At 40.3% G+C, this 25,851-nt stretch overlaps 2 protein-coding genes across 5 annotated transcripts in view; both read right to left on the reverse strand.

Annotated features, from left to right (window-relative positions):
- ebf1a (EBF transcription factor 1a) overlaps positions 1–25,851 on the reverse strand; it is a 311,927-nt gene that overhangs the window by 183,624 nt on the left and 102,452 nt on the right. The gene's annotated exons all lie outside the window — the stretch shown is intronic.
- sh3tc2 (SH3 domain and tetratricopeptide repeats 2) lies at positions 319–24,879 on the reverse strand. 4 transcript variants are annotated; one of them, XM_072439788.1, is made up of 22 exons: positions 24,656–24,879; positions 18,368–18,466; positions 17,137–17,268; positions 15,432–15,556; positions 15,200–15,305; positions 14,955–15,098; positions 13,518–13,719; positions 12,779–12,852; positions 12,095–12,290; positions 10,099–10,235; positions 9,529–9,579; positions 8,868–9,166; positions 7,685–7,879; positions 5,692–6,552; positions 4,497–4,717; positions 3,820–3,986; positions 3,009–3,186; positions 2,772–2,922; positions 2,579–2,701; positions 2,343–2,493; positions 1,944–2,140; positions 319–1,306 (listed from the first exon to the last, which is right to left on the reverse strand). In XM_072439788.1, exons 2-22 carry the CDS (start codon positions 18,375–18,377, stop codon positions 470–472), a joined length of 4,557 nt encoding a protein of 1,518 aa, XP_072295889.1. In that variant the 5' UTR covers positions 18,378–18,466; positions 24,656–24,879; the 3' UTR covers positions 319–469. The 4 variants fall into 4 exon arrangements, with proteins under 4 accessions (XP_072295889.1, XP_072295886.1, XP_072295887.1 ...); XM_072439785.1 differs by lacking the exon at positions 24,656–24,879 and adding an exon at positions 19,499–19,622; XM_072439786.1 differs by lacking the exon at positions 24,656–24,879 and adding an exon at positions 19,499–19,622 and having other exon boundaries at positions 17,137–17,257; positions 18,363–18,466.

Consider the following 25,851-nt stretch of genomic DNA (forward strand, 5'->3'; position numbering starts at 1 on the left):
GAACTGCAGATGTTTTTTGCTGGAAGCTCAATAGCGCGCTCTTGTGGTTGTTTTGAGACGTTGACGCTAAGCATTCTGGGCCCTGGGGACAAACTTAGATGTTGTGATGTGATAAATGCACATTGCAGACGTGTGGAGGTCCCCTGTCCTGCTTGGGACCCTGGACAAACAAGTACTTTTTCCTTCACTCCTCCAGTTTGACACGCCTGCTTATGGTTTATTTCAGTCTTTTTTTGTTTTATAACACAATGATGACGTTGATGTTGATGTTTTAATAGTTTATATAGACTTTGCATATACCCATATATATTCTTTATAAAAAGCATCATCAGAAGTGCAAGTTTTACATATGAAAAAGCATATAATTTATCATTCTTTTACAAAAACAAAATGTACAAAATGCTTTAAATCAAGTTTTCAAGACAATCATTTTCACATTAAGTGCATTCAACGATGTTGGGTAGAGGCATCATATAGTAAAGAAGTGTTTGTTGTCACTGTCAGCTGCATCCGATTTGTGACTGACTCTAAATGTTTCTTCAGCTTCATCAATCCGGTCAACAATCTGTTCACTGTCCACGTGAATCTCTTCAAAACTGTCTTCATTTTCACCAGAAACATTGGGAAAATCACTCTCCGCGTTTGTTGAGCTCTGGATATTTGGCTCGAAATCGTTGGGAATTAATTCTCCGCCGATTCCGCTTGTGTGATTCACTGGTATTTGCTCTGGTGCTTTGTGCTCTGGCTGCAGGTCACTCTGTTCCTTGAGCCAGTCCGTCGTTTGCACAGCGTCCGTTGAACTGCTGCTTGGGTCCGTGAAGTCCTCTTTAGCCGTGTGAAAAGACTCGGTAAAATGATTACTCTCACTGTGGGAACGACTTGCATTAGGACGATCTGCACCAAGTTCACTCACGTCTGCTTCCTTCTTCACAGTATATCCTAAAATAGCATCCACATTTGAGGTTTGTGCGTCTGTTTTGACTAGACAAGTCCTTGAAGCGCTGCTGTTATCTTCTCCTGTCCGCTCTGGATGTCCCGAACGAGAATCCTTTTCCTCCCTCGGACAACACTCTCCATTGTCTTTGCCTTCCCCTCCAGCAGCAGCAGCAGCAGTGGACCCTCCCAGGACCCTCTTTAGACTGTGCGCTCTCTCCCTGTGGACTTTACACAGCTCATCGTCAGGCATGTGGTGTCCGTATATCTCCGCCAACTTCATGTAAACGACGTACAAAGCCTCGGGGTTTGCAGGGTCCTCCAGGGCAGCGGCCAGAGCCAAGTGGAAGTAGCCCACTGCATCAAAGGCGTCCTGGGAAATGTGCACAATAGCAATAGTCAGTGAGGTAAAAGAACATCTATAAACATATGTTAGTAGGATTTATGTTCTATCACTGGCCTACAGACAGAGAGGGAATTGTTCTTACAAAGGTTGTTAGTCCGATTGAGCACTATATGGTGACCTTCTGTCCCCCTTTTGATTGTCCCTTGTCCCACTTATTTAGAGCAAATCCACCTTTTTCACTTTTCATGTCTTTATAACTCTTTTATAATGATGTGATTGCTATTACAAACTGTCTAACTGTGTTTAAACAATACAAATTATACGGTTTTATTGCAGTCTTTATCCATAAGCAAAAATGTTATCCTGTCCGTCCCGCCACATTGACCGAACCTGTCCCACTTGTACTAACATTTGTCTCCGAGCGAGGTGTTTCTTTTAGATTTCTTGTTGTTTTTAATACCGACTTGTTCTAGCGTTTTAATGTTTGTAATAGCACTTTGTCTATTCTGTGTTTAATGTGCAGGACTTTGCTTTATAAGTAAAAAGTTGGTGTTTGTGTTGGTCGCCCTATTTGGTAATGCATAAAAAAAAAAAGACATAACATCAAATCGTTTCATTCCTGAGCTAAGTACAACAAAGTGCGTCGCCAAACGTGCCGCGTCACCTTAAGCTTGTACAGAGTGAAGTTGCCCAGCCTGCAGTACACCCTGGTGTAGTATCGCGCCTCCAGCGGGTGTTCGATGGAGGGAGGACAGAACGACAAAGCCTTGAGGTAGTAGTTTTCTGCCATCTCGTACTGCTCCAGTCTGTGGTAAACTGTGGCCAGGCGGTGGTAGGTCGTCCACTCATTTATATGCACGCCTTTGAATACAACAATAAGAATATAAACGCTTATTTTACGGTGCGCAGGAGCAGACACACTAAAAACATCACACTCTCAGTTTGCAGATGACAATTTTCTTTTTTTAGATCATGTGCTGGTGTTTTTTTCATCGATCCCGTCTCATCTTCCTGGTTTGACAGCTGAAAAGTTGATCCACTTAGATTAGAACACTAGATTTACCTGTTTTTCCTGCAACCTCAACAGCCAGCGTTGCGTACTGCAGGGCCTCGTCCCATTCTTTTTGGTCCATCAACAAATCGGTCAGTTTACTCAACAATCGAAACTCAGAGTGAACATCCCCAATACATCGTGCAAAAGGCAAGCCGCCATCCTGGAAAAGAAAAGAAAACAATAGCACAATAGAATAGAAAAAACTGTAGAAATCGTTTGGACAATGTGTTTTTTCATCATCTCACTCTATAAAAAGGTAGTGAGGCCATGCGATTCCTGCAGCCTTTGAAGTAAACATCTCCTGCTTCTTCGTAGATGCTCATCGTGAAGTGAGGGTCGTTCATTCTCAGTGCAGTTTTCACAGCCGCCTGGAACCAAAAAAAGTCAAGAAAATGTCACCTTTAGTGATTAACAGCATTCTTAATCCTCTCCCTTTACCTGTAGGTACATGTCGGCCAGTTCATCCTCTGAAATAAGGTAATAGATGCGTCCCACTTGAAGCCAGGTCTCTGACTCCTCCTCCCTTTTGCCCAGGTCAATCGAAATCCTGAGGCTCTGTTTTGTGTAGTCCAGAGATTTACGAGATGACCTGTAACGCAGCACACGGGACAAACCTCATAGAGAACGTGGCGGAAATGCTTCAATAGTGACAGAAAGGACGGTGGAATATCGTACTTCTCGGTGTTGAGTGAAAGATAGAGGCTGCTGAGGATTTCCAGATACTCTCCCTCCAGTTGCTTGTCTTTCAGCTCCCGGGACACCGAGGCGCAGTGCTCGTAGTAAACAATGCTCTGAACGTACAGCAGCAGGTTAGCGTACAGCCGACTTAAGACTTTGGCAACCACCATTTGACCTTTAGGACAAAGAAATAGGCGTCGATATCGTGCACTTTACTTCTTGTATTCATGGATCTACGAGCAATGGAGAATTTAGATTGTTGTCGTTGTAATTAACAATTCAAAACTAAAAAATTGGTCTTTTGAATGGTTAAAAGTCCTCAAAGTGTTGCCCATGACGGGTAAACAAAACATGTGGATACTGTGTACAAGGATGAGATATACCGTATTTTCCGGACTATAATACCTTTTTTCAAAGTTTTGGCTTATACTTATATTTATACTTATATACTTATACTCCAGAGCGATGTGATATTATTTGTTATTTTCACACTTGCAACCGCATGTCATACTCCAGTGCAACTTATATATGTTTTTGCTTCTCTATTATGCATTATTTGGCTAGTGCGACTTGTACTCAGTTGCGACTTATAGTCCGGAAAATTCGGTAGTTTCAGTGTTTCTAATGACTTAAAACATTAGCAACCTTTTAAAAAATGTAGATGGGGGCAAGAATTTTTTTTTTTATGTTTCTATATAGCAATATCATGGAGCTAATCACTAATATACATGCTCACTTTCATTATTTGTAGATTGGTCTTTTGCACATGTCATAATGTCATATGAGAATACAATAGAAAGTCACATACTGTGCAAATTTTTGGCATGTAGTGCAATAAGTAATCCCATTTCATAACACTTCCGGATGTCCTGACTCCGCCTCCGGTCTTTGTAGCTCCGCCCCAGCCACAGGTAAGTCTGCACGTGCTCTTCATCAGTCGGACTCTCCCATAGCTCCATGAAAAGGTGCAGAGATCTGGAAGAACACGAGCTAGAATATTATTTCTGATGAGGCAGGGCTAAATAAACACATGTTAATCGTGTCTACAATTGTTGTTCCAGTGAATTACAAAAATGGTGTAAGCAAAAAAACAAACAAACAATTAATTCAATTTAATTCTTTGTCTTCGGCTTTTTATCATTCAAAAACCCAAATCCAAATGACTTTTATTCATCCCCAAGTGGAAATTATTTTTGTTACAGACATGCAACCGACCAGCAGAAGAAAATATAAGTTAATAATAAGAATAGACTTCAACTAAATCCAATACGACCGTCAAAATGAATAAATATTGTATCAACTGAACTCCCCTCATGAATAAAATATAGTACCCACAGATATAATGTTTTGCTTTAAATTGTTGATTGCTATGACAACGGTCCCAACTTCTCATCATTTTGAACCCCATAAATAATTCATGGATAAAGAAGATTTATATGTGTGATTATCCTCTTTTTTCATAACCGGGGAGTATAAATGTCTTACCTGACGAGTAATAGTTCTGCTACAGACGCTGCGCCCACATCTAAGGCCAGGCAGCCCAGGTTGGCGAGGGCTAAAGCCTGATTCCTCTGGTTGCCGCTCTCCCTGGAGATGATCAGCGCGGCCTGAAGGTGTCCACGAGCCTCTGAGATCCGCTGCTGTTTCCTCAGGCTCAGAGCCAGCAGGTTGTGGATGACTCCTCTCTGAGTGGGACTGTCTGTGCACTAAAGACACAAACACATGCATGAAAGAAGTGGACATTATTACGCTTTTTTCATTCAACTATATCAAACGCTAACATACTTGTATCATTTCATTACAGTTTGTTCATTGTAAACTGCAATATGCATCTAAATCATCTTAATAATAGAAATAGTTATTTGACTTCCTGTTTAAAATTGCAGAACTGAAAGGCCACAATAGTGACATTTCACCATAACATGCAACCGGTTTTAATTTTCTTCTTTTTTGTCTTATAACTTGACATTTTTATCATCCGCATAATCACGAGTAAATACAGAGCTGTGGGCGGGGATAAGGGGTGGGTGAAACCAGACATTTTCTGAGCACTCCAGCCGTAAATGCAGGACGATACAGGAAGAATCAAAAACATGTTATAACATGGTTAGAAGCTCATGAAAGTAAATGTTACAGTATGTGTCCCCTTAAAGAATTAAGAGCAGGTTTACGTTGGCATACATCCTACTAAATTCAGATTCAGTTTACACAAACTGGATAAATGTGAAATGATGATACTATTATTTGTATATTTACTTTATATATTTGATTTGGTTTTACTCTATTTTATTTTAAGTTAAAACTAAATATTCTCACAATTAGTTGCTCATGTGCTGTTTCAAAAATTGTATAAAACATGTATATAGTTGATTGTGTTGAATTGTGATGTAATAATTTAATGGACATTGAACAACCCCAGTTATAATAATCCTCATCATCATAGTGACAATAATAATAAAATGTTATTAGTAAGTGCCTTTCAAAACACCCAAGGACACTGCACATGACACTCAAACAAAACCATTAACAACGGAATAATTCAAAATAAAATAAATAAACCCGATGATGCGAGAGCGACTGAATCATGTGGCTTGTCTGAAAAAGTCCGCGTTTGAAGAAAAGCGAAACCAACACCAACATCCACCGGTGACACCTGCATCGACCCCGCCCGTGTAGTTACCTGCAGTGACGTGAGCAGCGGCTGAAGGACGGCTCCGGCCTTCTCCGCTTGCCCCGTCAGAACCAGCAGCCAGCCGTACAGCACGGACGCCTCGAAGCTCTCCTCCTCGTTGATGTGCCCCCCCGTCTCCACGGCCTGCTGGGCACAACGCACGGCCTTCTCCAGCGCCCCGTACTGCAGGTACAGGGAGGCCAACCCCAGGCACAGGTCCCTCTGCGTGTCCAGCTCCTCGCCCTTCTCCGCGATGGCCAACGCTTGCTGCAGGTAAACCACAATCTGAGCCGGCAGCAGCGACGTGCCCTCTTTCCAGCACGGATTCAGTCTCACCGAGTTCCTGATAAATAATTCAATCCTCTGAAAAGCATCCTGAAGGGAGTGGTCCTGCCTCGAGTCCAAGCTGACGGACGCCAACGCTAAGTAAGGCATGTATTTGCGGTGGTAGAGTCCACTCAGGAGCCAGTTCAGGTCGACGGGAGCGATGGGCCGGCTCTCGCTGTTGCATATCGTCGCCGAGAGAAAGTGCAATCGCTCCACGAAGGGAAGCGCGTCGTCGGCTTTTCGTGCGGACAGAAAGAGGTCGGATGCGAGGTAGCAGACGCGAGCTTCGAGGTGTTTGTCCCCCAGGACGATGGAGCGTCGCAGCAGAAGGCTTAGCAGTTCAAACTCGTCGTTGGAGGTGAAGCTGTGGCAGGGGAGGCACAGGAGCAGAGCGCAGGCCTTCTCCAGAGTGAGTGGCAGCTTGTCCGTCATCTTCTGCTTCAGGTAAACAGCCGTGAGGTTTGTGACGAGAGCGATGAAAAGAGGAGTGTCACGGAAGCTGTCCACGGAAACGTTCAAGGCCTCTTCGTAGTAAACACGCGCCTGAGGAGAGAGAGGAAAAGAGAAAGGAAATGTGAAAATGTTGCATACTGACAATGTGTGCAGGGATCTTGGAGTGCTATTAGAAACTGACGGCTGCAAAAAAGAATATTCTAAAAAATCATCAGATAGTGTTTTATGCCTGTGAAAAGTGCTATACAAATAAACTTTAATTAGAGAGAGATGTGGGAACATATTTATTGTTTTATTTATAGATTATGGGTAATAAAGAAAAAATTAAAAATGAAAAAATAAATATATGTATATGTATGGGTTTCAGAGTGAAAATTTAACAGAAATTATGCTGCAAAAATTAAAACAACATATTTTATCTACAGAATGGTACTCAAAACAGGACACTGAAACCTGTGAATACTCAAATCGTAGTCACCATAAGCATAAAAATGTCAGGATATATAGGATATTTGTGTTACAAAGCACAATTTACCGATTATTCACGTTTACTGAGATCAAACATTTTCTTTAATTCCCATCCCACACTTTATGAATTCAACCTTTTTTTTTCTGAAGCCTTTAGTTTTTTAGCTGATGCCTTTTTTTAGGTTAACTATCTCTTTGGGGATCATAAAGATTGTTATGAACCGCAGCGACAAAGAGACGGAATGAGTTAGCTGGATATTTGGGAATTCATTGTGATTTATTTCCCCCTGTCTTTTTATTGACAAATATACACTTTACTAGTAAGTGACTTTCATTTTCATGTATTTGACACTTTAGGTCAAATACATGGTTGGATCAAAGAGACAGTGAAGAGTTTTAGCTAAATCAAGGGCCTCTTTTAGTCGACTAGTGCACAGAGAATATCTTTCTTCGTTTACAGATACTGTGACTAAAACACTCAGGTAAAAAAGTAATTTACATTTAGGTTCATGTTTTATTGAGAATAAATTTAATTCAAAATAATACATTTTTTTATGTTCTAAAACTGTCACTAATATTATTGTAGTGCAACCCCATTATTGATCGCCATGATAATCTTGACGCCCCTTTACATCCCTATGAATGATGTTTATTCTAAAAAATATAGTAAACTCATCAAAAGTACATCATATGAGTAAACAAATAAATTGAGTGTAAATGAATCCCTCTTTCGGTGGTCAAAGTAAGCACAGACCTGGGAGAGCTTGAGCTTCTTGGCGCACAGTCGGCCCAGGAGGAAACAGGCGCGTCTATGGGCCCAGTGCATGCCCAGCCTCTTGGCACACTCCCTCACGCTCTCAAAGTGCCCCGACAGCTCCTCCTCACTTTTACCTCTGAATGTTTCCCACAGGAAGGAATACTGCCTGTCATAGAGGGGAAGGAATTCGTCCTGCAGAAACAAAACAAGTAACTCATGACGAGCTTGTTGGAAATAGCAGTTTATAATGAAATACAATCATAACACTGTCTTTGTATTCTGTTCAGTTATGCAACAAACAGAGGATTTCTGTTTAGCATCCGACTTTATCCAGCTTCATACAGGCTAGAATTCTGCTTTTAGTTTGAAAAACAGCTCCAAAAAGAAGAACGTTACAGCTACAGAGCAACATTTTACTTTCTTTTACTTCTACGAGTATGTTTCTATCTTTCTTTTCTTTTTTTTTCTTCAGTTAAATGTCGTATTCTTTTTTAAAACAAGAAATGCACTGTGAATCTTCCACATGTGGCAGTGGTTCTCAAACACTTCACTCCAAGTCCCACCAAACCAAAAAAAATAAAACAAACAAAGAGAAGCTTTCTGAGTACCAGTACCAGTACGGTGTACATTCACACACCAGACCCAAGTCAGGCCTATGGCTGTACTATTTTGGGTCTAAACTAAGAATATTTCACATATAAACTAGGTCTAAAATAGAAAAGAAGAATTAGGCAAACACTAATATTGCAGAGGAATCCACGTACCACCTGAAAGTACCACCAGAGGTGCAATCTATAAGTTAAAAAAGTTTATTCTCAAAACAAAGTTAGCTCCATGCAGGATTCGTAACCATGATTTCCTGCACCACAAGCCATATCCTTAACCACCAGGACAACACATCTGGGGATTTTCCGTTGCGAGATGTGAAGACGCCTTGTCTCTAACCGCAAGTGATTTGCTCCGCCACGAGGGCCGCCATATTGGACTCTGTAACTTCCGTTACAATGGTCATGGTCAATGAAAATAATGTTGAGACATTAGATATATATTTAGTTATTTATGTGTGATTCTTGTGACTTTGGAGGTTATTTAATCTAATAATATTTTACACATTCACATCACTGTTATAAAATGCTTTAATGTGTGAGAAGGTAAGCGCGTGTGCAGTGGCCGTCCTGACCTGGAAGTGTTCTTGGTTGAGCAGAGTAAGCGTGGGGTCACTGAGCTCCGACTCGTCCCCGTCCCAGCTGCTCTCGTCCAAGAACCGGGGCGGCTCCTCCTGGAACTCGTCCAGCTCCTTGAAAATGTCCTCGGGGTCAAAGGGCAGGCGCTCTCCTTCTCGGGTGCCGTGCGGCTGGTGGAAGGACGGGCGAGGAGACGGCTGAGACACCGAGTTACGGGGGGAAGAATGATACGGAGGAGTCTCGTCATTTTTCTCAGACATCAGGCTCTGACGGGCGCTGGACGATGCCTTGTATTCTGAGAAATATTCGACAAAACAACCATTGAAATCATCAGTATTTTTTGGGGGAAATTTCTGTTTTATTTGAAGGCACGAATGCTGACTTCCTCCTGATCATCCTAGATAGTTTTTCAGTTCTTGTTTCTGCACTTTGACACTACTATGAAATGTGTAGCCAAATACTGTAAGAGAAATGTTCTTTTTGATACAACGTGTCTGGAAATAACTGTGCTCAAATTACCACAACTTCTCCATTTTTAGTTTTGTTTTTGGTAGTTTGACATTTTCACAAAATTAAATGCAAGAAGTGAAACTCATTTCACAACATTAAACGATTGTGAAAGATGTATCGCTCTAAATATCTTTTTAAAAAACTTACCGTGCTTTGGTGTATTTTTGATGTACATGAAATCAGAATCATCCAGTCTGTCTGAAAAACAACAACATGCTACAATAAATGTGGATTTAAATACCAACACAAGTTACTGTAGGTAGTACTGTTTCTAACTTCCAGTTTATTTGTATGCATATTTTGTACATGATTGGGTTGGATATTTGTCCATAACCAATGTCTACAAAAATGTACCTATTCATTTATATCAAGTAACATTTTACACCTACAAATAGAGGTGAGCAATATTTTTCAAAAAATCTTAATATTGTCACTGAAAATATGCAACATTTGAATCTTGTGTAGTACAAATGCCCCAAAAATGTTGTAATATTTCTGTACGACGTGACATTTCTTCAATTTTGTGTGCAATTTTACACTCCATTCACAATTGTTGGATATTTAAGCATAAACTTAAACATTTTACGACACATTTTAACACTAACATCATAACACACAATACAGTCTGAATATCATTATCGAAAATACTCCCAAAAAGTATTGAGACATTCATTTTTGTTAACATCACTCATACTTATCATCCATATGTTTTTGTACCCAGCCTGTAGACAGAGCTGATGTCTGAGGTGAAGAGCTTCTCCAGCAGCCCGCTGTCACACGGCTCGATGCTGCAGGGTTTGACCCGGGCCAGAGCGCCGCACTCCTCCTCCGTCAGAAAGAGAAACCGTCTGTCTCTGCAGCAGCGAACAAAAGACAGCGTTATCCAGTCCGCTCGGCTCTTTGTGCGCAGAAGGCTGACGCGCTAAACGTAATTACGAACGCTAAAGATGATTAACACAGAGTAATTGATAAGCAGTGGTTGAGAATAGATGACTTTGAAGTGAATGAATGACTTTAGCAGACGCAATATGTAAACGAGTTGTAATGACAAGGGTGGTTTAATCTAATTACTACTAATGTTACTTATGTGTGCATTCATTTTGCTTTTGGGGCATATCACTGCATTGTGGCCGTCACCGTAGCATCGGGTGAAGGGGAGTGTGTGATCAAATTTAAATATATGATTATACTTCTGTTATGTATTTTATCTGCATAATAGTGATATATTATCTGCATCATTAGTCTAAGAGAAAAACGGGTGTGTGACAAACTGCATTTGTGAAGGTGTCATAAAGATGGAGCAAAGGATGTTTACCCTAGGCAGGGGGGGTAACACCCCAGGGGGGAGTTGGGTAAACATTACCCAAGGCTTTATCTCTAAGGAAGAAAGACTGTCGTAAAAGACAAGTGCCTTGATGTGAAGCTGACCAATGAGAAATGTGACCCGCCTATTCCATAATATCTAATAAAACCAACCTGCATGAGAAAAAACGGCGTGAGACTCAGGAGGGTCGCCGGGCTGCTTACAACAGCCTGCGTGACCGGTCCCGGCGTTTTCTCCATGCATGCCAAACAAAAGTCTGATATTTCTGTGTCGTTTCATATTCTAAATTGAATTGTGTTCTCTATGTGTTAAGGAATAGCATTGGTGTATGTCTAATTCCATGACAGAGTGGCTTCATGTAAAACACAAAAATAACATCATGTGAAACACTGACTTAACCTTGTGCAATACCGTCATATTCATGTGCAATTACTGTCATACTCACACGCAATTAATGTCATATTCATGTGCATATAACTGATGTAAATAAGAGTGTTTACTTTACCTTTATTATTAGTATTATTTGTCTTATGCCAGCTATTTTTATTATTATTATTTTATTTTATCTTTATTTTTATTTTCTTCCTTCCATTCCCTGTTAAGATATGAGAGGACCTGTTTACACGAGTTTTGTTAATAAGAGTTTTTCTTTTTGTTTATAAGAGTTCTTCTATTAAGAGTGTTTTTTTTTAAACTTCCTATAAGTTATCTGTCCTTTCCTCTGTATCTACTGCGTTGTAACACCAACATTTCCCCATGTGTGGACAATAAAGGCATAACTTATCTTATCTTATATTTCAGGCATTTACAGTGAACTATTTCAGTTTGCGCATTAAACAACTTGGACCTGTGCGTTAAGCAGTTTTGACACACTTTGCAGATTTTTACATTGTTGCAGACACCACAGTTTTTTTTAAATTTCATTGTATCACTTTTATTGTATTGTGCAGCACTTTGGAAACTGTATCTGTTTATGAAATGTGCTGTATCAATGAACACGATTGGATCCCCACAACTAATGGTGACTAAAACTAATGTGTATTCTGTAGTATTACTGTATTTAAAGGTATACTATGTAACTTTTCTGATGGAGGGTCTGATGATGTGATAGCTTTGCCTAGAATGTTGCACAGTACGGCATAAAACACGTCTTTACTTGTGTACATTTCATTGTAGGTGTTTTTATTGCTCTTGAAATCACATTTTGCATGTATAACTGTGAACAGGGTTGGCTCTCCACAGATGTGACCTGTAACTCAGCACCTGCTCTTCTCCATGGAGACAGATAAGTTAAATAGTGCAATTACTTCTACTTAAGTACCTTTATAATCATCATGTGCTTGTATTTGTGTGTCAAGTAGATTTATATTGAATAAAAGCAGCACTTACAGAGGTTGAGTGTTGAGAGGCTTGACATGGGCCTTATGGACGAAGCCAGTGTGTCCCGTGGATGTGTGGGTCCCTATGAAAACGGCCAGGCCCCTGAGGAGAAGGCCCTGGATCTCGACGATGTCCCCTCGACTTAACTGCAGCTCATCTGGAGTCTGAGGGCTGTGGTCAGTCACGGCGATGCACGAACCGGTCACTGTGGAGATGGAGCGAGGGAAACAACTGCAAACTTAAGACATTTACAATATGTTTGACAGCAAATATGTTGGTAAAGATTTGCGTTAGCGGTCTTGTATTCAAATGTGTTACTTAAGTAAAAGTACAGAGACAGGAGCTAAAAAATCAAATACATTTTTGTTTTATTGAAGTACACATCTGAAAATGAACTTAGAGAGTACGTTCATTCTACATCCTACGTACTGTCACATGCAGTAATATTGATTAAAAAAGTGCTTATTTTTAACAGAGGAGAATTAATTAATAACTTAAATTTCCTGGTTTTATTTAGGCCATATATTATTAAGGTATCTGTGTTATTGATGTTTAAATACGCTAAAATAAAGGATGTTAATATGGTAACAAAACAATTATTATTACTAAATATAGTGGATCTCACAATCAAATGGGCTGAGATGTACTTAAATTTCAAATATATATGTAAACTGCTGATTTAAAGGTTTTTACCAATCTGATGCTCGAACATTTCCTTCTCCGTCGGCGCACATCCAGCGTGGCCCGGACACTTCCTCAGGAACCACCTGACCACACAGGAAGAGGACTATAACACCATATTCAACACTAAAACTGCACATTCAAATGTTATGACAAGCACAAGTCTAAACTAAACTGGTAGAGACAGAAGGGCATTAGTGTTAGAGACAGTCGTTTAGTCAATTAATCAGACCAATTATTAGTTGACTAATTATGTTATAGGCATTATAAGAGATTGAACGTTTTTTTTGTTCCAATAAATGATGTTTTTGGGCCCAAATTTTGATTGTTTTTCGTAAATGGTGTAATCTAAGTTTACTCCAAACTCCTTCACAAACCTGTTTTACCACAAATACACAAGAAAGCAGTGTAGTGAGGTTTTGTGTTCAAATTAAACTGAAGTTCTCTAGGCAGCAGGTCGGCCACAATAAAGTATCGGCTTGTGCTGGAGAATTACGGCCGATAGAGTGAAAACCCCTCAAAGAAACTCACAAAGTATGAAATGGGTCACAGCAGAAAGGCGGCTTGTAGTCAGTAAGTTTGAGTGAGTTTAATCTGGTGTTTTACAGACAAACACAGTGTTTTCTAGTATTTGTCAGTACAAATGTGTCATTGTGTGAACTCCTGGGATGTCGTCAGATGCATCATGGGCACACTTATGTCTCCTGTCGATCGAGAACCTCCTCGGTTATACTGTTGTCGAGACACTCACTGATAGAAGGGGTAAGGCAGCGGCTGCATGGCGTTGACCGGCACCAAACCGTGACTTCCTGTTCCCAGCATTGTGCCCTCCCACATGTCCTCCTGCCCCGTGTCCCGCACCAGGAGCAGGTCGTTCTTCTTAAACGAGAGCTGGTCTTCATCGTCTTCGTTCACGTCAGTTCTCGTGAATAAGGCCTTGGCAAAGAAAGACCCTGAAAGGAGAAGGACGGCAAATTAACAAGATGACAGGACGACAGGGAAGTCATTGAATTAAGCCATAATGCAATTTTCAGCAATAAAGTAACTAGTCTCGACAAAAATGTAACGAGAATAATTAAACTGGAACTAAATTAAGGAGTCAAAGCCAAATAATTCAATCAATTTTAATATGTTTAGTTCTTTTTGAGGGTCTTGGGAGCTTTTAGAGCAGGCATGTCCAAACTATGGCCCGGGGGCCAAATGCGGCCCTCAGACCAATTTTTCTTGGCCCTCCGGCTTCCTGCTATGTTGGCCCAAACAACAAATAGTACTTTTTACTGTGAAATTGGGAAAATTCAGGCATAATTGATGTTGTACCAACTTAATATTAATGTTCTAGGTCTAATTAAATGTGTGGAGGCTCATTGCAAATCTAAAGCAACATTTCAAATGATTCACTTTGTCATTCAACAAATTCGACATTGTCAAGTTGTTTGTGGCCCTCTGCCCCGTTTAAGTGTCAAAATGCGGCCCTTGGTGAAAAAAGTTTGGACACCCCTGTTTTAGAGCCTTCTCAGCAACGACAAAGCTTTCAGAAAGTAGTTGTTTAATTGCACTTAAACCTTGATAGTAGCTGAACATTTTGCCTCAGGGTTTGTTATTTTGAGTTACGGGATACTGCATTTACCCTGCACCGCCGGCGAGACCGAACACGATACCCAAAGTGTTTTAGTTCACTGCTGATAAAAGCCAGCACACTTTAAGTTAAAGATCAGCAAAACGGCTACGGTTTCTGCAGCAGCTCCCCCTCCGTCACAGCCAAATGATGGATGTTTTATTCTCTCCTATTAACTTAATGTAATTCTCGCTCAATGTTTGCCAGCGCAGCAAAAATAGCGTACGTTTCTCTCGAGTCCACAGGGAATGCTCGACAATACATACACAATTTAAGACAGACCAAGCAGAATATTCAATCTTTATCACATGAATGCTTTTATTGTTTAAGTGTAGAATAATCTGATTTTGAGAGAGGTTTTTAACAAAGATCTCCGTCATTGGTTGCACACATACACAGGCATTTCATATTTCATAACATGTGTATTGCATGTCTTTCTTTGTGTCCATTTAAATGCATTTAAAACAACTGAAGTTAAACTGTGGTGATTTCTAATGGAGTTACAAAAGCTGATAGCCAATAATAAATCATTTCTTTCTGGAGATGTTTTCATTTTTTAAACATTTTTCATACCTTCTTGAAGCAAAAGTCCCAAATACAGAGTGGCCAGATGCTCTTCATCAACGGTGACGTTTATCTCCAAGTCACTGAGGAGTTCTGGGTCCAACCAAAACGACTGATCGCACAGGAAGTTCTCCAAGCAGCGGGCGACGAAACCTGGAAGGGTATCGTGCATCGTCGATTAACACATGCGAATACCGTAAACCGACGCTTGCACCCACACGCAACATATGAAAAAGGTGTTTACGCAGCATTACCTAAGGCTAAGTAGGTGGAGAACTTCCAGATTTCCTCCACAGTTTTGAAGGTGAGCACAAAGCTGTCCTTCTCAGCGTGGACGGAGACCAGACGGGCGGACAAGTCCTACGTGAAACAACCTTTTCATTAACACAACTTTGAGTCATTGCTTGGAACGTACATTACATGAAATATCGTATATAGCGCTGTCCAGATCGTTGACATTGTGGTACCTTAATGAGTATGTCTTACCTTGAAGAGCTGGATGACATCTTTGCTGTTGCTCTCCACCACTCTCAGCCGAGTGCGGAGTGCTTCTTGTAAGGAATGGTCAGGTTCACTCGAACGCCTCCGACCGGTGAAAAGAAGCACAATTTCTAAGGGAAAAACAAAACAAAACTGTAAACTATCTATATCTTGAGATGCCATAATAAGCTATGAATTAATTTGGTGGGTTTTCTTTGTTAGAATGTCTTAGATTTCTGCCCCAAAGTCTTTATTTTGCAGGAAAGTTGTTAAATTGAGTGGATTCAGCAAATTAGGTGCTAACAACCTCCAGCAAACTCTAATTTGTTCTTTTTTATTATTAATACACACGTTTATGAAAAGAGCCATTTTATCACAATATTACAAAAAAGGAAGAAGTGCATATCTCTTTGTAGTAATATAGTTTCATTCCCTTTTTGCACTTCTGTTTTGCGCATCCAAAACGCTTATCTTTGTTTTGCTGACGGCCTTGCTGACAACAACCTCCATTTGACGTAGAGAACTCTAACTTGTGACTGTATAAGTGTTTTATGAAGTGCATGCAGACACTTAAATTGCTACATGTTCAGTTAAGGAAGTCAGAAATCACTCAAATCCATGTCGAGTTCACTGCAGATTCCGTTCGGGGCGGCTCATATTTCAGGAAGGTGCATCGTGAGCACAAGGATGGTCCCTAGACAAATAACAAAGCTATTAGGGCTCTTACCGGCCTCTCCGTGTGGCCATTTGAATCCATTTGAGAGGATAAACCTGGGGGAATATGATGGATGGGGCTTTACTGCTGAGCGGGACAAACATTAGCAGATGGGAGATGGGCCTCATCAGTATGCATGTGAATATAATGAGTGGGAATATCGGCCTGGACATCTGAAAAGCTGCCAGAACATTTACATTCCTGCAGTCGTCATGTCCGTGATGCTGTCTGAGAGGTGGCAGTATTTGTTGCTGGGTGTCACTGTCTTATCTCTATTAGCGTTTAATCATAATGGGGGTGAGTAAGGCAATCTTTTTCAAATTGTTTTTGTGTGGAAAAGGACATTGTAATCAGTCCAGAAGATGATACAACATTTATATTGATAATACAATTGTCAACTTTGGCTCCATTTATGTTTTTGAAGGTCCTGAAGTCACAGTTTTGCAGTGGAGTGGCCAACAACAATAAAGTATTTGGAGGAACTATTAATCAAGTAAGAGTCATTGTAAGTGTCTGGATGTAAGATCTGATATATAATTTGAATTTGAAGTGAATTTTAAGGAGAAAATATTAAATAAATCACATAAACTGGTATGTTTAGGTTGAACCACAAACATTAGAGAAAACCAAATCATACAAAAAGGCAAATAATGATATAATGTCTGCATAAAACTTGTGGGAAGAGTAGCCAAAACTGTTACTCAAGTAAGAGTATTGTTACACTGCCGATTTACAGTATTACAGTATTGGTAGTAATATTATGCTGTACAAAAACTACTCCGTGAAGTACAATTGTATAAATAAGTGACTCAAATAGATGCAGCTGAGTAGATGTGCTGTAACTGTTCAAATCTGTGGAATGTTGTCTACCGATGTTTATTCTTTATTTCTCAAGCTGCATGACAATGTCCTTCAGTTTCAGTATTACAGGTAGAAAGCTGTCAGCGGAATGTAATGACGACAAACAAAATGAGTCACAACTGTCTTTTAACTCACCTGAAGAGAATTTCTCTCCCAGTGACACTTTACTTCCTCGAAGAAAAGCTTCCTTCTTTTTCCAGTAGCTGTCCGACTCCGCTCCTCTTTCCCCGGACTCCAGCAGCGCCCCGTCCTCCTCCTCACCGGCCCCTGAGGGAGACAACGCAGCCATTACAGAGGGCAATATGTGGCTCCGCACAACAGCAGGTTCATATGTGTGCATAAAGGTATCTGATCCCAGTCTTTTGTTGTGGCCAAAATAAATGAAGGATGTTTGAAGATGAAATCGGGCGCTTCCAGACAAAAGTCAAGAGAGTACCAGAATACACAAGATGCTATCACTGTTTTTCATATACACTGCTGTAATAAGACTTCTGATTTGTTCTGCGTGAAATGTTATTGAATGAAGAGAGTATTGAAGGTACAAAAAATGTAAGGAATCCAATATAGAAACATATTATCACCTGTAAATACTTTTTTTTTTTCTCTATTAAAGGCGTAATGGACGATTTTTTTGGCCCAAATCTGAGTCTCATTTCCTCGTGGCGTGGACTGCCGATTAGTCCTGCCACGTATCAATCATAAAACGCACCTACCGCTCACCTGCAGCTGCGTCCGGCTCGTCCCCAGGAGAGCAGCATGTTTCCGCGCATTGATCTATCATAATATAGTTCCCTCAGTGTACGGGACAAAATGAAGACGGAGAAAGACAGTTCGAGAAGACGCAGAAGAGACGGAAATCTACGGATGCGCACTTCCCCTTGAGTTCTTAAAATCCGCGAAAAATCGTCCATTACGCCTTAAAGCCACAGAACCTAATATTATTACATTACAATATCTTAACTAACTTCTCAAACTGCTTCTCTGTTTCCGTATCAAATGACAAATGAATGAATGAATCACACGTTACAATATTTCACACTCGCCTGAAACCTTTGCAGTTCACCATAAATAACAAGGTGTATTTGTGCGAGTTTTCTGGCATAAACAGGATCTATAATTATGCCTAAAAACACGAATAAAAGTGTGATGAATGCACGAGTAGACATAAGCGTAGACTTTTGCAATGCAGCGCTGGGGGGTTTCCTCTGGCTTGGAAGGAGGATGTCCGAAACACTTCCTCCGGGTGCTGCGTGCTCTTGAAAACAAACAGCACCTCGTGTTTTGGAGCATTTCAAGCGCGAAATCAGATTCCTCATTCACGTATTATGTAACATTTGGTAGTGTTATGAAGTGAACTCTACTCCACCTTGCGTCATAATGTCATTTCCTGAGAAGTGGTCATTTGTTCCCCCGAATGTGTAAGGTGGCTCCCTCCACAGAGCGTCCAGTTCAGCCGGAGAGAAGTCTGAAAGCAGAAAAATGAACACCGAAAGTCAGAATGCATGTTTTCAGTATTTAGCACACACTGTTGAATCCAATTGGAAATCAAATGGACACGTTGTGACGCTATAAAAACTGTTTAAAGCAAGTTAATAATGCTGATAAAGTTGTAGTGTTTATATTTCAAGGTAATTTTAGGAAGATTAAATTGATATTTAGATATTTAGATGATTAGATTTAGTTTTGCTTCCTCCACAAAAACAGGTTCTTTATCTGTTTATTTCCTTGTGGGATGTAAAAGTTGTTTTAAATCAAATCAAAGTTAGTTTCTTAGATTCCTCTGATGCTCGCAGTGTTCTTTGCTTTTGTATCCAGCAACAAAATTAACAAAATGATCTTCATCTTAAATGTTTCAACGGCTTAAGTCGAGTCTCACAAACCATTCCCCTTTTCCTTCCTTACCTGGCCACCGTTTCCTTTCATTTGCACTCACAACATCACAGGGATTTATGTGAAACAATCATAAGGAACGGGAGTTAAAACATCTGCCAGCCGTGCCGGAGGTTAGTGAGGTTTGTTACTGGGTTTTTTCAGCACAAGCACAGCCAAAAACATGAAACTATGACTCATTTATAACTACAAACTTCAACAATTGGACTCAAACAAGTGCCCATGCTCCAGAGAGAGGGTGTGTGTAGCACGACCTGCACTTACGGCACTTTATTCCGAAAAATGTTAAGTAGAAAAAGTTGCTTCGACGTAACACTATATCACCATGCTTTGTCGCTGTGCACACACATATTACTTGCCTAATTCGAGGCATTCATGGCGAGACAATGGGGAGCACAGGCCGGGGAAACAATGCAACATGACACTACACACGGAGAAGAGAGGACAACGGCTAATTCTTCTGCGTCCAAGCACAAAACACACAGCCATGCCTTTTGTTACCTTCATGGCTAAGAGCGGTACCCATTCTAGACACATTTACTTTAACCGCGGCTCTGTTATGTGGCGGCGGCGGCAGCGGCGGGTGCGCAGAGAGCCCGGGACCGACCTGTGAAGGAGGAGAGGCACACTTTGATGAGTCCGCCGCAACAGGAAGAGTTCAGGAGCGGTCTGCAGCAGTACGACGCCACCTGGCCCGCCAAGAGCCGGCAACTCCCGCAAATCAGCGCCATCCCGTTGCCCGGACGGGTTAGGTGCCCTTTCCTCCCCTCCTCGAGTCAACTCCTTCTGCTGCTGCTGCTGCTGCTCTCCGCTGTCGGTCTCATCCGAGGTTTGATGCGGCGTAATCCTGTCCGGCGCCGTCTCCATCTCTCTCTCTCGCTCTCCTCCCACCAGTGCCCCTCTAGCTCTCTCGCTCTCTCTCCCCCCCTGCCCAGTCTGAATTCACAAAGCGCTCGATGGGGTTGGCAAGACAGCAAGAGAGAGAGAGAGGAAGAGAGAGGGAAAGATAGATGATAAGAGAGTGAGAGAGAGAGAGAGAGAGAGCGTGGGGCGGCTCTATTCTTCATGTTGTGCAGAGGGAGTTGGTACAAATATGCCCAGAATGTGTGTCACCAGGCGATGTGTGGGGCATCCTTTGTCCCGCTGGCACGGAGGTGTGCCCAGTATAATGGCTGTTTGTGGTGTGGTGTGGGACGCTCGATTGATGCTGATGCTATTCACGAGACGACTTAGACAGCGGTGGGTTTGGGGTGAGCTGTTTGCAATGGGGCGTTAAGAGAGCGAGCCAAGGTTTTGAGAATTGAGCTTAATTTTTACATGTGAAAAGTGGATTGGCCAAAACATGTCTGAAAATGTGTCATAGTGTGTGTTTTTGTGTGTGTTGTGTGTGTTTTCACAGAGGTGTTTTCAAGAAGGGAGGGATTTTATAGTTTTGTTGCACTTTGAAAACATTGCTTGATAACAAGTAGAGATGCTTTTGCCAGCGTGACACGCCCCTTTTGAGTCAATCGATCCACATGGTTTATTACTTTAGTCGATTACAACCTGTTTCTGTCTCTTTAAATGTATTGTTTCTTAGGCCTTATGTTGAAACCAAGCCACGGTTAATATTGATGATTCGAGTCAAATAATCCAGACTCATGTTGGCACTTTCATACAGCTTTGATTTCTCTCATTAACTCTTACCTTTCTTTCTTTCTTTCTTTAAGTGAAGTATTAACACGTTAATAACTGCACTTTTGCCTTTATAAAGCATGAACAAAGACTCAAGAATGTATTAAGAACAAAACCCTAAATTGTAACCCAAGCCCAACTTACTGAACCTGAATCATTCAAAATAAACAGTTTGTTAATTACAAATCAAGTCTTTGTTCATGCTTTATTAAGGCTAATTTAAGGAATAGCTATAACAATGGGACTGCGGATGAAAATGTCTGCAAGGCTAAACTCTGGCACATTTACATGTTTGACAAACACATGTTCATTAATAATGTCCCAGATTAACTACAATAAACACAAACATACAGTGGTACTGAAGAACGTGCGAGTTGAACGCCATAACACCATTTGTTCACATTTTGAACACTGCATTTTGAAGTGTGATCAATAGTAATGATATTGAATGACCAAATGTGTATTTCATGCAGTACCACACGACTGTCTTGCTGCGGCTGTAAGTCAATGCCACACGAGTCACAACACAAGGTCAGAGAGCGATGAGCTGAGGCCTGATAGTGACACGGATCAAAGATCACTTTATCAACATCTCAGAGGGCGGAGCTGCCATTAGAGCTGCAGCCGGCACAAACAATGACCTCAACTGACCTCACAACCAACAATTGATCAATAAACTTCACTAAAGCCGATTGGATTCCAAAACTGATCCTGAAATCTTAGAAATGTAAATGTTAGAGGAGTTCCTTATCAAAAACAGAAATTTGACTCATTTGACTATGAGTTTTGCTGAAGCGAGAATAAAGTTTACATGTTATTTTTTCATTTTTCTCTTGGCTTATTTTGATTGTTCTGTGAAAATGATTATGACCAGAACCACAAAACAAAATACTTGATCAGATGTTTGACAGTTTTGACAAAATACAGAGGCTACGTGGGGAATATTGTTGCTAAATCTGTCATGCTGCTTAACAAAATGCTCTCTATATAGGTCAGTGGAAGAACAGCAAACTTGAGAAAACCTAAAAAATACATTTCTTATTGTAGAAATAATCAGGTTTTCTTGATGACTCCAGATAATGTGTGTAAACTATTTATATTGAAGTCAAATTCCCAAAATACTGTCACTCATTTTTACAAAAGCAATAAGTTGAATTGAATTTAACTGCAGCTGCTGTGTGTTTTATAATGTGATGCTTTCTGAAGAGCTATAACTAGTAGTGATCTGTTGTATATATATATATATATATATATATATATATATATATATATATATATATATATATGTACGTATATATACCCTACAAAACAGAAAAACTATAGTAAATATTTTAAGTGAATTGGATCAATTGTTTAAATCACTTATATTACTCTTGGCTGTGAGCTAAAGGTAGTTTACGGCTTAAAGTGGATTGCTAAGTAATTTAATAAAGTAAAACTGATTCGATGTGGTATGAGGCGGCTTGTTGCGTTTTCAACAACGTAGCGTTAGCAACACAATGATGAATGATAAATGGCTTTATTGTTATTTGGCTTCTTATAAAAGGTGCACTGTGTAACTTTTCCTTGGTGGAGGGTTTGTGCCGTCCATTTGTCACTAAGAAAATGTTACTGCTTTGCTTATTGTAAAATGGCTTTAAACTAGACCAAACTGCAAGGCCAAGTGACAGGTCAGATCTGTGGAGAGGCAACACTGCTCACTGTAAGAATATGTTTTTTTGAAGGTATTTTTAATCAATATAAACATGCCGATTGAGTAACTGCATTAGAGATGTGTTTCATGCCCATGGAATTCAAAGATGTATAATCTCCACATAGACAAGCAGGAAAAGTTACGTAGTACAACTTTAACTCCACTGGATCCTGCTCTTTCTACTTGAACACTCTTGTGTCTGAATGGGCATTATTGTATGCGCTCATGTGTGTCTTATATGGGCAGTAAACAGGCTGCAGACTTGTCCAGACACATTTGTACACTTATTATCTCTGTGAGCGACAGATTGACTCTAATCTAATAACACAGAGTATGTGTGTGTTAATCTAATAACACAGAGTATGTGTGTGTGTCACATGTTGGACCTTTGTCAGCACAAAGTGGTGTTTTGTGGTGATAGTCAACTGGGTCTTCACATTGTGCATGTTCAAAAGCTCTGGCTCATGAACAGCAGCAACAGTGTGAGTGTGTGTACAGTGTGTGTGTGTGGCTTAGACCTATCTTTTTAAATAAAAAATAAAATGTGGAGTGGAAACTACAACAAATAAGTCATTTAACAGGACTAGAACTAGAATGATATCAACCATTAATCATGTTGATTATTTTTACTGAGTGTCTTTATCTTACAATGTCTCTACAACTTGTCTCTACAAACAGACAATATTACCATGTATGTAGTTATTTGATGCAAGAGTGATATTGCTGTAACAATATACTGCATGCAACAGATTGAGCAACCTGTATAAATTCCTCTTTAATCCACGAAACTCTACTTGAGTCTAAAGTTACAGTTCCCAAGCAACCTGCAACATCAAAGCCCCACCCCTTTAATGTGAAAATAGATTTAAACACTTTTTGTTTATCCTTCATTCCTTCACAGAGTACACAAAGTACCCGGAATATGCCTAAATAGGTGGTTGTGTCCTGTCTCTACATGTGTACAGCCTGTGACCACAGCAAAGGACATTGTGACACTCCACGGTCCATGACAATAACATCCCACCACAGCCGGCTAATAAGAAACACATGGCGTCAGCAGAAGTGCACTGTCTGGCAGGGTTCAAATGCTCCACCATGCAACGGCGTCTGACCTGTTTATCAGCCAGAATCCTGCTGCGGGTTTGACTAAAAGTGAGCTGAGTCTGAGCATCGTAACATGAGACAGCGGGTTTTGGGGGGCTCTAAGTTTAGCCTGACCCCTTGTAAAGTGGCTCAGATGCCAGTGTGTCTGTGCCGGTGCCCTGCAGGGAGATTCCCACCACGTCGCGTTGCATGGCAGCGCTTTGGGAGACCCTGAGACGGCCTGTGTGGAGCCGTAATTACACATTATAAAGAGAGACTCCATCTGGAAGTCCTTTTTTTGTAAAAATAGTCTTTAAGTAAAGGGTTAGAGTTTGTTTTCGTCCTATGGGAGAAGCTTTTCATGTTCAACGTTTCATATATACTACTACTACTACTACTTCTACTACTACTACTACTACTACTACTACTACTACTACTACTACTACTACTACTACTACTACTACTACTGCTGCTGCTGCTATTTCAATCTGGAAAGACTCAAAACAAAAAATAATGGAGGACTTAAAAAGAAAATGAATGCATTGAAGCAAATTAATGTGTTACTAGAACAACAACTTCTACTACTACTACTACTACTACTACTACTACTACAACTACTACTACTGCTGCAGCTATTTCAATTTGGAAAGACTCAAAATAAAAATGAATGGAGGACTTAAAAGGAAGTTAATGTATTGAAGCAAATGAATGTGTTACTACTACTACCACTCCTACTACTACTACTACTACTACTAATTTCCCCATGTGTGGACAATAAAGGATTATCTTATCTTACTACTACTACTAATAGCCTATTTCTACTCCTACAATTTCAATCTGGTCTGGTAAGAAGAAATGATAGTGTTGAAGCAAATTAATATGTTAATACAACTACTACTACTATTACTACTATTACTACTACTACTACTACCCCAAACTACTACAACTGTTATCATTACTAAAACTGCTGTGTCTATTGCTAGCTACAACTTTTGCTAAACTTCTAATACAGCATTCCTCAAACGTTGGAAAATATTTGGCTTTGCACGCACTGTTTTTGCTGGACTAAAATGTACTTAAATCTTGAAAAGACTTGGAAGATTGGAACACTGTTGCTATGATACTTCTAATAGCTGTTGCCATACAACCTGTATTAGTGTGTCATTGTCTTTAACTATCTTCCTGACAACATCTTTATGGTAAAATGACTCAGGACAAAGTGCAGCAGCATTAAACTGACTATTCCGGCTGCGACTTTCATTCAACAGCCTGACAGTTTCACAGAAAGCAGAAACACGTACCCAAAGACCTTACCTCTGCATTTCTCCTAGTTCCTCTCTCGATTCATTCCTCATGTGCTGCTGCTGCTGCTGTCTGTCTGTTCAAGTTTGTAGTCTTGGCTTGAAAACGCGAGGAAGGAGTCTCGTGACAGCTGACGAAATCACAGCCATTCTTCGCTGTCAGTCCAGAACGTCTCGACAAAGGGAAACAAACAATAAAGTACGCAAGTCAGCAGCAGTAGAGTGAAGCCTGACTGTGTGCGTCGCAGGCAGCGTGTTACTGAGCAAGGAAGGTTTTTTTTGTGTGGTTTAACTCCTCCCATGACTTCTTTGGGACATGGTTCAGCCCACTGCTGTCCCACTGCTGTCCTCCCCTGACTCAACACACTCAACCGTAAGTGTGTTACATTGTCCAAGTGTTATGGGAAAGGATTAGTATTGAACACAACTAAATACTCATTTGAAAAGCTGTCCAAAACTATCATTTAAAAGTGTACGGACCTTATAACTTCAAAGGCCCAACACTGCTTGTCTTTACCGTATTTTCCGGACTATAAGTCACACGGGGTTTAAGTCGCACTAGCCAAAAAAATGCATAATAGAGAAGAAAAAAACATATATAAGTTGAAAATAATAAATAATGTCACATATAAGTCGCTCCGAAGGTGCAACTTATAGTCTGGAAAATACGGTATGTTTTTGTTTGGCCTTGAATGTTCCACAGTATGGTATTGAACTTGGCCAGCTCCATGGAGACAGGTAGGTAATGCCACTAGGCCAAATTGCTATTGCATTTTTAATATTGTCATTCTTTACTGTGGAACATTACAAAGCAAAGTAACGACAAATCCACGAAGACAAGAAAGAACCAGAAAAGTTACATAGTACATTTAGTCCGCATTTTTTCCCTGATTGCTGGACAAATGATCAGTTATTTCTATTATGCCTTAATCTTCTAAACAGATTAAGGTAAATAATATTCCGACAGATGTATTGCAGATAAATAAACCTGAAAACAATTCTGTGCAATTTTGATGTAATTAAAACTCAACATCTCTATTTTTGTGAGGTGCTTTTAAGACTTTATAAACCGTCTTCAACTGTGTGCCAAAGTGGACTAACTCTCCTTTGGCGTCAGCTGACAAAACACATAACAAATAATAAAGAATAACCCTGAACATGACATCGCTCTATACAATAAAAGAGAGGATTTTCAGCTACAGTTTTATG

Source organism: Eucyclogobius newberryi, unplaced genomic scaffold (assembly GCF_026437365.1).
Source record: "Eucyclogobius newberryi isolate DKJ021-1_F unplaced genomic scaffold, fEucNew1.0.hap1 SCAF_11, whole genome shotgun sequence".
Lineage (NCBI taxonomy): Eukaryota > Metazoa > Chordata > Actinopteri > Gobiiformes > Gobiidae > Eucyclogobius > Eucyclogobius newberryi.

Excerpts from the sequence above, each read along its gene's own strand:
- sh3tc2 (XM_072439785.1), bottom strand. The coding sequence starts at position 19,622 with ATGGCGCTGATTTGCGGGAGTTGCCGGCTCTTGGCGGGCCAGGTGGCG. Across the intron at positions 17,269-18,367 it reads AAATGACATTATGACGCAAG|GGGCCGGTGAGGAGGAGGAC; the intron begins GTGGAGTAGAGT and ends TGTCTCCCTCAG. Across the intron at positions 4,718-5,691 it reads CGCTGCTCACGTCACTGCAG|TGCACAGACAGTCCCACTCA; the intron begins GTAACTACACGG and ends TTGTGTCTTTAG.